The sequence below is a fragment of the Calonectris borealis genome, chromosome 23, assembly GCF_964195595.1.
Source record: "Calonectris borealis chromosome 23, bCalBor7.hap1.2, whole genome shotgun sequence".
Taxonomy (NCBI): Eukaryota; Metazoa; Chordata; class Aves; order Procellariiformes; family Procellariidae; genus Calonectris; species Calonectris borealis.
Genome location: NC_134334.1, coordinates 2,777,987 through 2,790,146, shown reverse-complemented (window position 1 = coordinate 2,790,146; position 12,160 = coordinate 2,777,987). Strand labels below are relative to the sequence as shown.

The 12,160-nt window shown below is 36.3% G+C and overlaps 1 protein-coding gene across 8 annotated transcripts in view; it reads right to left on the bottom strand.

The window, feature by feature from the left end:
- Positions 1-463: 463 nt before the first annotated feature.
- Positions 464-12,160, bottom strand: part of SLC35E2B (solute carrier family 35 member E2B) — a 15,111-nt gene continuing 3,414 nt past the window's right edge. For 4 of the 8 annotated variants that reach the window (XM_075172274.1, XM_075172268.1, XM_075172272.1 and 1 more), the window contains 8 exons: positions 9,216-9,745; positions 8,360-8,495; positions 7,116-7,243; positions 6,031-6,151; positions 5,608-5,661; positions 4,912-4,984; positions 4,049-4,194; positions 464-2,854 (listed from right to left, as the gene is read on the bottom strand). In XM_075172274.1, the coding sequence (XP_075028375.1) occupies positions 2,608-2,854; positions 4,049-4,194; positions 4,912-4,984; positions 5,608-5,661; positions 6,031-6,151; positions 7,116-7,243; positions 8,360-8,495; positions 9,216-9,540 (1,230 nt within the window). In that variant the 5' untranslated portion in view covers positions 9,541-9,745 and the 3' untranslated portion in view covers positions 464-2,607. The other 4 variants (XM_075172271.1, XM_075172269.1, XM_075172270.1 and 1 more) reach the window with 2 other exon arrangements.

The window sequence follows — 12,160 nt, the reverse complement described above, 5'->3', positions numbered from 1 at the left end:
TATCCGTCCATCATCTCAGCTGGGAAATAATGTCATTTTAGAAACATGTTAACTGCTGCAAGTAACGCATCTGCAAGTCTGTGTTCCTCAGCGAGGACTTGGGTTATTTCAGGAATTCACATTTTAAGGCAGTCCCGCTGTTCCTATGAGAACGTACTTGACAAACATAAAACAAAGAATCCGTGTAGCTCTGGCTCACAGAGCTTGTCTTGGTCAGTGCAGGAGCACCGGGTGTGGCTGTGGGAAACGCCAGTGAACCCCTCCAGCATTTCAGGAGCGGACTTTCCAGAAGAGATCTGGCAGTACTGCTGTCATCACACAGAGCAATCAAAAGGCAGATAGCTGGGGTACAATACCGTAGTGAATTCTTGACATGGAACAGAACGGTCCTTGTTTACCCAACGGGAACAACGGCAAAGCAGAATTACCAGTATAACTGGAGGAAGAAAAGGTCTTACAAGTGGACAGTAAAGAGGTTGGTTTGTTTAATCTAATAAAAATAAAGGCCAAGAAGACTGCATAGAAAAGTACATAAGATCAACGCTGTGAAAACAAACCCCTAGTAAAACAGGATTATCATGCTGCCACAGAGCAGGTGGGGCTAAACCAGCCACTAATAAGCTTAGACGTGTTAGAAATTACAAGTTCCAAAGTCCTCCCAGCTGTTGGTTCACAAAGTTTTCCAGCAATAGCAAAGGCAAAAGCCTGCTAGCTTTTAAAATGAAGCTCAATCAGTTGATGAAGGGGTTTACATAAGAACGGAGCTAGGCAACCAGAAAGCCACTTATACTTCTGTCTTCCAACAAGAGTCGAAATACGATGCAAACCAGACTTCGTTTTCTGCCAAACACACTGAGATTTTTAAAAGCATAACTACAAAAAAAGAAGAAAAAAGAAAAATGGAGCTCCACCCCATAGTCCACAGCTTTTTGTAAGAGTGATAGGAGTACAAAGAAACAAAAAACCACAGACATCACATACACAATGATGAAAAAACCTGACATTTCCCTCCCACTCAAATCTTCAGGGAATATGCCCCAGGCAACCAGTCACGTATGGGAATGTAACCTGAAGTAAGCATAAGACAAAACAAGCACACCCTATTTAAACGGAAGACAGAGAGACTGTCTTGGGAACACGTTCTTGCTTTCTGCAGGAATAGTTCACAAAAGCTAATGGAATACCTCACGAGTGGAAATGTAAGCATGAGCTTAAATTTCGCAGGAACTCCACTAGTTACTTCCTATTAGAAATTATTTTTACCATAAAGACCACTTTATTCATTCTTCTAATGCCATGCTACAATCTTTCAGAACAGTAGCAATTATTAAAAATCACCTCATTTTAATTGTTAATTTACTTTTGTTACCAAAAGTCCATTTGAATGTTTTTGTAGCTACATGTGCTTTTTTTGCTAAACTAATTACTAATTTTGTTAAACTAATTACTAATAGTTAAGCTTTTTTTTTAATTTTTGAAAGTTAACTTTTAATCTTTGAACTACCACAAAACAGAATTTCCTTGAACAAGACAACTTCTTAAAAGTAGTAGAAATAAAGATTAGCCTCAGTTTATAGTTAATATTCCTCCCTTTAGTGACCTCTCTTCCATCTCTGTCACAGATACCTCCAAGATTCTTTACATAATCAGCAATGATAGAAATACTTTGCACATAGGTCAGAATCATAACCCTGAGTTTCTAAAAGGCAGTATTTTGTTGCACTCTTAGAAATAATACAAAAAAAAGATTTATTTCCTCATAACAGAAACATACAATAAAATGCAAGAAAATAAAATGTTAAAATGGTTTCTTATAGAAATATAGAGATCCTGCTTCCTTTATCACCAAAATTTTTCAGTGTTTTTTACCTCTGAGCAACTGCAAATATTTAATTCAACACTCCATTTATACAATGTATGTATATGTGTGTATACTTGCATTTCAATATTGTTAATACACAACCAGGATGCAATATTTCCATGTTAAATTTTAGTAGAAAAATCACTTTTCATTACTAGCTTTCTAGTCAGAAATAGCCGATCATCACTGCTTTGGGGCGTGGACTCATTTCCATAGTTTACTTCAACTAAACTTATACAAAATAAATCATTTGTTGGGAGAGGAGGAGGTTCCTTCTTCCAGCTCTACGATGCACACAAATGATGGAGGATGCAGGCAGTGTAGAGTAACAAACAACTAGGAATTTCAGTTACGCACCAATTTCATTCCACTGCAAGCGAACAGAATACAGTGATGGGTCCCTGTTTTCACATTATTTTGATGGGTAGGGAGAAAGGAATCGTTTTCCCACAAGACACTAAAGTTTTCTCTCTAATATAGGTTTTACGTTATTTGCAGTCAAGGAAAGACAATAAAGCCCACGTTTACCACATTATATGATACTAGGTCCTCGTCCTCTGGTATATCAGTTTCTCAGTATATCAAGGCTTACTGGATTCTTCCCATTGTTTTCTCTGTGCTTCAAGTCCCAGGCTTGACCTGCCATGAACTCAAAGGAACCAAATCGGCATCAACAGTTGCAGAAACAACCACTTTCAGGAAGAGTTCCTTTGAGTTACGCTAGGTTGGAAGAATAAATGGCCATATTAATCATACGGTTCCAAATCCTTGGAAATTAGTGGCTCAGTATCTTCAGTTGCACTTTGTGCGGATTGCGGGGCTGCAACTGCCAGGCTGTGTATAGTCTCTTGCTGATGCTGCTTTGCCTTGTTATATAGTAGAACTCCAATTGTCACTAGAACAGTCCCAATGGCCGAGAGGCTCGTGATTTTGTTACCAAACACAATAATACTTAGCCAGATTGACAGCGCATGCTTCACAGTACTTGCAACACTGGAAAGGAATATAAAAATTAAGGCCAAAGAAAGCTTTCTCATATCCCACACACAACCATGCTTTAATGTAGCGGGATCTCTCTTTGGTTTGCTTGCTTTTTAAACACCAACTCAGATTCCACTTTTCCTCCTGAAGCTAATAGCATAACCAAACTGCTTGTATATCGGCACTCATATCTTTACACTCAATTTTAGAGCCAGTATGAATAATGCACCTCAGGTTTTTGTTTTTGTTGCTTTTAAGTATGCAGTACAGTGTTAGCAATTCATTTCTAGCTAACACAGATATCCAGAAAATGCTAGCAGAACACTAGCAATATAACTATCATTTGTGAGTCTGCTCCTACTATTCATTTAATATAGCATTATAGCATGAAAAGAATCAGTGTCTAAATCGTACCAATAACATTATAACAAGTAGTTAAGAAATTTTGTATACATGTACATATGAATATATGCTTTTACATCCTGTTACGTAGAGAAGACTAACAACTTCAGAATAAGCATGTGTGTAACAGTAAATTGTCACAAGACCGTAGCAGGGGCATCTGAAAGTATAAGACAGCAGAAGCCTTCAGAGTTTAGGACCAGGATTACGCCGCAGGCCCTAGGGCTATTCATACAAATGACCAATTGTTGAATCACAATTGTGTAACAGCCTAACAAAGCTGCCAATAACCGACAGTGTAGGTGGAAGCGGTCTTTAGAGAACACATATAATTCAACAAATACAGCATGACATGCTGGTGTCATGCTTCAGAAAAAAGGGAAAAAATAAAGGAGCTGATTGCTTATGTTCTGTACTGCACCGAGACGTATATAGGTATTGCCTTATCACTGAAGCAGCTTAAACATTGGATCTAGGGTTTCGGTGAATCTCTTCATTCTCATTAACCAGCTTTAAGGAATGGCTGTTAAACCTGAATGCAATACCCCTCCTAGTAAATGTGAGCACCTGTTCCATAAGTTCAACAGCATGGGTCAAATGCTGATTTCCTCACACAGTGAGGGAGCAAACTACAAAGTGTTGGTGATCTGGATGTGAAACGTTTTCTTCTTAATTTGATGCATTTATGCATTTACATTATTTATTTCTTTGCACAATACCTTTACTGCCTAGTTCTCAAGCAGAAATACTGAGCAAGAAAAAAAAGAAAATAAAAGTGTTCTTGACATGAAAATACAGTTTTACCTGAAAGTCACAGGAGAAATTTTTCCCATCAAGGCATAGGCTGTAACACTTTGTAGGTGGAACAAGACTCCGTCTATTAAGAGAAGTACGACAACATCTTGGTTGTAGCTGAAGCTCCTCCCACTTTTCCCAATCACAGGCACATCCTAAACAACAAGAAAAAGAGGACTTTAAGAGTTTAGTTTACAAGCAAATCTGAAAGTTATTTTCCACCCAACTCATTATTATTATAAGCAGATATAGTTTTACATTTAAACTTCAGCAAAACAAAACCTAAAACATACAGGACATTTAGATCCTACAAATTTTCCCCCCAAAATAATATATTAGAAAAACAGCCCTCATCTGATTGACCCTTCCAGTATGTTCAGCCTGCCAGTGAGGTATTTTCTTTTCTGAACACTGATGCGTGGCAATGAAATGCCAGAATATGAAGAATACATATTTAACCTGATACATTGTACTTACTTCAGCTCAATTTTGCTTTCAGAGAGTTAATATTCCTGTACACCATGTGAATATAGGCAAAAAGTCAACAAATATTTAAGATTTGGTTTTCAAATCTCTATCTAAAACTTTAAATACACTTAGACAAAAATATGATTTGATCTCAAAAATCCTGAAATAAACTCAGGCTTTCTGGGTCACTTGTCAACTCATGTCTATATTAAATGATTTCTTTGAAAGTTTTCTCTTTTTTACCTCCCCCCAATCCCTTGCAAACATAAGATGAAATGCATTTCAGGGCGATTTAAAAAAAAAATGGGAAGAATGGAAAGTAAAAATTAAGATTAACCTTAGTTGCACATTCTGCTCACAAGTCAAAAAGAAAACATAAATCAGTGTTAGTGAATTCAAATTACCATGAAAAATATCCAAGCTGGAATAAGCATAACCACTGCAGCAGCACTTGTGTAGAACTGAAGCTCTGGGGCTCTACAAAGGAGAAAACACAATGATTAAAATGATTAAAAGTTTCCTCTTTCTTAGACTGAAGAAAGCTGCATCATTATTACATTTACAGATATCAAAAAGTAATAAAAGCTATCTACTAAGCTTTAGGGACAACAAATTCAACAATCTCTTGCAAAGATAGTGTTTTGTTTTTTGTGTTGGCTGAGATAGACTGAAGATAAAAGGCATAAGTTTTCAAGACCAAAACTAGCATTTCATCTTGTGGTAAAATACGTACATATAGCTATATATATAGAGAGGTATATTTTACCACAAGATTTTACTCCCGGCTCATGTTTCATAGTTAAAACATTGAGCAAGTTCTAAAGTTCGTTTCTGCATGCCTAATAACGTTAAGGGATGTTTTATGATTGCAGAATAAGGACTTATTTCTGGATATGCTGAGAGTTTTAGCCGATTATGAGACTCCGACCTACCACAGTGGTAGGAGTTTTCTTTCCGTGATAAAATGATTTAGGTTAAAGCTGCCTGTGAACAGTCTGAGAAGAACAAATATCTTGGTGCAATATAATAATAAATATATAATTTTCTTATATAGCCCAAAGTCCATCTATAATCAAACCTGAAATATTTTTAATACTTACGAAAATCTGTATTTATCTCCACTGAGCAGTTTTTTGGAAAAGACATTTTGCAAACTGAAAAAAAACAAACGACCAACACCATTTATCTGTATTTTAGTTACGACAAATAAAGCAATCCATGAGAAAGACAGTTGTTTCCCTTAAATGGGTAGATATGTTTTCTATACATTTCACATTCTACGCATTATGCAACTACAGAAAGGAGTTTGGTCTAACTCCTTTAGACTAACGGGGTTGCACTATTTTTTAATCTCATGAATGCTAGCAGATATGATAGAGAAACTGTATCTTCTGTTAAAAATAAATTTTAAATACCAACATTTAAATGTAGTGTACAAAAACAACTACAGGCAACAATTTTCTTCAATCTACCAATAAACAAAATTCTGTTATTCCACATATGCAACTATCATTATGCCTTACCAGTCCATGATATTAGTAGATAAAGCTGCCGAGAAACCTAGAATGTTGAAACTGATTTCAGTAGCTGTACATAGAGCTAGCCCACCCATAACAGGAATGAGAGAGAGATTAACCAGCAATCCTGCAAATGAAAGGAAAAATTTAAGTCTTGAGTTTAATTGCTGTACTTCCAATTACACGTATCAGATAATACAGTTTTTGAAAGTTTAAATTCCACCTTAACTCCTTTAGTTGAAAGAAGGAGCAACTTATTTGACTGGATTTTAAAGTACAGAGGTTCTGAAGTGAGATCTCGGAGAATAGCAGGGTGCTCTTGAAAATATAGACATACACTCACTGATAAAAATATCTCCCCCTTGGAGAAAGAAAATGGACTGATGACTGTCTTCGTTCCATCTCTTTCACCAAATGACAGAAGAAAATTACACTCTCCCTGTTTACTCTGTGATTGAATTACTCTTCTTCCTCTGGCTTATTTCAGCCTTTTGCCATTTTGCATCACAAAGCAACCTATACATGGCTTCTGTGTTACCCCTATGACTTATAGCTGATAACAAGCAAAATCTCTTCAAGCAAATAGCATGCAATTGCAAGTGGAATCGCAAAGAAATTATATTGTGGACTGGAAGAAATTATATTGTGCTAAGCCAGTTGTTTGGTTTTTTTGGTTTTGTTTTGGGGTTTTTTGTTTGTTTTTGGTTTTGTTTTTTTTTTTTAACTCACAGAGTGAACACAGTGAAGAAAGTCAAGAATTTTGAATTCTGAGCAGCAAGCTGACCTTGTAAAAAGGAACACACTGAACTTCAGTTGTTTAAGGCTGCAATAGTATTTTCTTGACAGAAAAATAACTTCAGCACAACAATGCCCTTACACAGCTGCATTAAAATAAATCCTTTTTTACTCTACTTATTGTGTTCAGAGTAATTCTTTCAGCTGCATTTACTATATTTCAGTGGAATCTCCTCATCCACGGCCAGCTAAGTGACAGTATTATGCAAAAAAAACCCCAAACCAACCAAAAAAAAAACAAACAAAAAAACCACCAGAAAAAAAAAAAAATCACATTTCAACAGTGAAGTACTTACCAGTGTATTCTCCTAATATCATCCGAGACATGATAACAGTAAAAATAGGTGCAGAGCTTTTAACAGTTTCTGCAAATGAAACTGCCACATTTTTCAAGCTGACAAGACCCAAGACTACTGTTGCAAATCTGTAATAGAACACATGAAATTAAGCAGAAAATAATGCTTTAAGAGCTGCTCTTAGACATCTAGCATAAAAAAGCATTGCATTATAAGTTCTGTAGGTTTATAAATTTGAGCTGCAGTAACTAAGAATATGGACAGGTGCAGCTGGCAATCCTATTATCAAATCATGGTAGCTTGACTGAACTGCAGTAGCTGATCCGCTGCACAGCACCTGCAAGGTGGAATGCGTCAGATCTATTTCTTTCCACTTTGGCTTAAACATTATTATTTATTTAGCACAAATGAAGGCATCCTTGAGCAACTGTGAGCAATTTCTATGGATGTTCAGTGGACTTCCAGAAAACATCAAAGTTTACTTTTTAATGCTGCACTCTAATCAAGCTTCACATGACAGTGTTTTAAGCTAAAGTTTTCAATAGGTTCAGCTGAAAAAGTTCGTACAATTCTGCTGTTAAACAGCATTTCACCACGGAAATTTTATCATTTGCAGTTATCCATCTTTAGTGTAAATTAGGTACACTACTTATTTACCATACTTTAAACCATGAAATTAAACAACAGGGCGGCAGAGTTATTACGATAAAGCTACCCTGAATTAATCTGAATCCTGTTATCCTTTATCGCTTTTGCAGTGTAGAGGAAACCAAATCATATATTCTTATTCTCTCCTAGACCACAAACTGATACTATCCCCGCACACAGCAAATACTTACTTTTTAATAAAAAGGTAAATGTTAATAGCCTGTATCACTTTTAAGGCAAATCACTGGAAAAAGTGAGGGAACAAAGCAACATCATAATAAATACTAGTACGCTAAACAAACATCAGCCTCAAAAGAGAACAGGAAGAAAGTAAATGGAAAGAGAAGTATGTTCTGAAAGAAACTAAACGTGATGGAAAGCCAAGCTAGCCAAAAAACTGACATCTGGAAAAAGGAACGTAGTATTTAGCAATAGGAACTAAAAATAAAATTATCCTGTGATTTTTTGGGGGAGGAAGGTGAATACTCCAAACACTTTCCAATCAAGAATGAAGAGAGCCATGAAAATATAGCTTCCGTTCAGAAGAACGCAACAAAGCAACCAGATAGATCTCTAGGAAATATTTAACCATTTACCTCATTAATCCAACAAACAGCATTATCATGATGAAATTGGGGGGATAAGAGATGCGTGTCTTGTGTTGATACAAGCAGCATGGAACAAACATTTTTATACAGCCAATGAAGGTGGTTGAAAGCATTTGAACAGCACCTAAAGAAAGATGAGAAGAAAAAAAAATAAAATCGGAAGATGATGGGAACATGACAAATCAAGCAATATGAGAAAATTTCTTAGACAAACTTATGTGTAGTACTTTCAACTGTTAAAAAACATGGCAATTACTTTCTAGATCTTATGAATTCTCACAAAAGCCCTTTACTTCTACATCTACCAGCAAGGCAGCAGAATAAAACAAAGGTGGCATACACCTATAAAATCCGGTTCACAGATAAAATGCCCTTTGTTTCCCCCTTGGGGGGAAGAAAAAAAAAAAGGAATAAGCAGCCCATTAGATAATAGAGGTCACACAAAGGCAACTCTTGCACTTCTGCAGGCAAACAAGTTAACCTTAACAGCTCTGGAGACTATCAACAACTGACTCAATTTTATTTTTTTAAAAAACCCACTCTACCCTCCAACACAGAAAACAAAAAATTACATTTTTCTTTCCAGCTCTTAGTTCTCAAACACCATCTTACAGCTTCTCTATGAGCAAAGTTTCATACCACCTTTCAGCAAGTGGAAGAAAGGACAGCGTCAGAAGCCCCTTTACAGGCCGAGATCACAACTCATGCATTCCCAGCCCCAGGATCCACCCCCACATCTCCTAACTAGGTCTTTTTCACTCAGTTTTCCCTCAACTTTATATAGGATGATCTGGTATTGTAAATATCTTACTGGAATTAAAGTGTAAAAGAAAGGTAGGGTTACCTAGCATGCTGGGCTCTCCTTCCAGTAATGAAAGAATGTATTTGTTAAGAAAAAGAGTGCAAAAGCTGAAGAAAAACCACAAAGTGAGGTAGATGAGAGCATGAGAATTCCAGATGCCCAAGTCCGACTCAATGACCGTAGTCTCCGTGATAGTTATTTTCAGAACGTTCTCCTCTGGCACACTATCACTCCTAGCAATGACAAATTTTTCACTCCTGTTAGCAAAGAGCGAACCCAAATGAAATAGTGATTTTCCCTTTGGCTTTTCTTCAAGTGGGGGAGGATTAGGTTCCTCCGGTGTTTGCGCACTTGTCACAGTCGACATGCTGACATTAAGAAATTAATATTTGTCCTTAATACAAACCAACATTGACTTAGCACAAGAACAGCGCTTCGATGGAACAAAAATATCATGTGATTAGTCTTTCATCTCCCATGGCCTGAAAAAGTATACTTGGTCCTCCAAATAACATCTTGCATAAAAATAAACTTCACATGCTTCTTCATGTGGTCTATTCCATTTTTTCTGCCTAAGAATGAAAAAAAAGAGAAAGAAGGAAAAAAGCATGTAGCTCTGAACATAATGACATTTTAAATCCCTAACACAGCAAAGATACCACATTTCACCTGAAAGATAAAAAGACTTCTGTAGCCTGACTTTCAGAACGGATTTTGCACTCCTAATATCATACCAAGATTAAGCACTAAGAACTTATCTAAGGGAGGTTTTTTTTTTTATTCTAAAATAGCAAGCACACACACAAAAGACTTAATGTGTTTGTAAGTTCTTTCTCTTCCAAAGCTTGTCAATACAGCCTTTTCCATTATAATTAACTCCTCTTCGAGGTTCTACAGTTTCTTTGATCTCAGTCTAAGGTCTTCTTATAACCACTCAACAGAAAAATCTTCACAACCCAGAAAATCTGGCAGGAGCCTGAACCCTTAGTACTAATTAACCTGTTGTCATCTCAAGTCAAAGAGAGCAATCAATAATCAAGGACTATAACTTCCAGCAATCATAAACACAGTTATCTTGGTAACTATGAGATCTAGGTGAACAAAGTACGAAAATATGTCCAAGAGCTTTCCAAACAGACTTGTTCTCTATTTAATTACTTGTAAATAACACAACATTACTTATTTTGCCACTGCAGTGCTGTTATAGCTTGCAGTTTAATATTAGTACTTGGAAGAATTCTTAAAGTCTTTTTAAAAGATCTGACAGAAAAAGACATTAAATCATTTGCAGTTAGAGCTTTCTCTTTTTACAAATTACATGAAATGTGGCAAGTTACAGTTGAAAAGTACAGAGTACACAAAAACAGTGACCTTTATTCTTCTCACGTCATGAGAAGATGTTAGCTAGCATCACAATGCTAACAGATTCAAAGTCTGTATTAAGAAGGAGCAGCTTATCTGCAACATTAAAACACACTATTGGATTTACTGTTTTCTATTTTGCAGTCTGTGTTTTATGAGCAAAAAAAATAGGATTAATCAGATGAGAATGAAATGACGGACAAGACCTCTTTTGCTCCTCAATGGACAAACAATAGGGGAAATTAAATTTGAAATACTTTTCTCTAGAAGCACATTTGCTGGATAGACAAGATGGTGGACCTTATACAGTTAAAAAATAATTCTGGGTGGGGAAGTTAATCACTGGACATCTTGGAAAAGCTGTCTGAAACAAGATCATAATACTACAGCGCATCAAACAATGGCAGCACAAGAAATAATCAATAGCAAGCAAAAATACAAGAGTTGTAACAAGAGCTACTGCACCTGCCCTGATCTTGTTAGCATGTGAACAGGTGAATAGGATACACTATTTTCTTCATGCTTTTTTAATGTCCAAGATGGCATCTCAAAATAAATCATAAAGAGATACTAAAGAGTTAAATATATCCTGTCAGTTTCCATATCCTAAACAGCACCTACTTTACACTGAAATTTGCCGTTCCTCATGTTCTCTATTTCTGTTATTACAGCCATGCACAGAAGGTTTCCATCCTTATCCCCTTATCTCTTTCCATTTTACCAGGAAATCATGCTAGCAGCACACCGGGGTACAAGACCCTCTGACACACTTGCGTTAAACCATGTACTTGTGTTAATCCAGTTTAAGACAAAATTAGCCAATCTGAAGGAAGATACGCATTCCTTAAGAGAATTTGTTAAGAAAAACAGATTCTTGACTCCTCCTCCTTTTTCAAGTCTTAAAAAAAAAAAATACCCCTCTACATTCAAAATGGTTAGTTATCAGGACTTTGTTAATACTTTTTCTGTTTATACTACTCAATTAAAACCAAAAGCAATTAAGCACAACGAAATTCCCACCCTCAGCAGCACTGTGATACCATATTTGATATCACCGATTCCACACATGGCAGGAAGCAGAACAGCAAATAAGAACAAAACCACTCCCCTAAATTACTGACCTGCTGTCTTAAATCAACTGGAAAGACTTAAATGGGCTGAAAGAGTTCTCCATCTGGAACTAATTCTTCCTCCCTTAAGACCAACCAGCAGCTGATGTTTACCAATAGATGAAAACGTGGCAGTGGTTGGTAGACTGTTTCTCTTGGATTACACACAAACCTTCACTCTTCCAGCTCACAAGAACAAAAACAGCATGCAGTGCATTTTACACTCTTCCTTGTATCTTCTCCAACTTTCAACTACGTTAGCAATAAAAATGTTGTATTAAAGGTGGAAAAAATATGGAGTATAAGCTCTGAGAGTCTCAACAACTCACCAGTTTCTTAGGTTTTAAGACATCATATTCATAAGACTACCTGCATTCAAACTCCTTTTCCCTTTCTATTCGGAGCAGTTCAATATTTAATCAGAAATACATTCATTTCAAACTTAAAACAGGAGCAGAGAAAAACCTTTTCTCAGAAGACTTTTAAGAGTGAAGAAAATAAATGAAGACATTATCT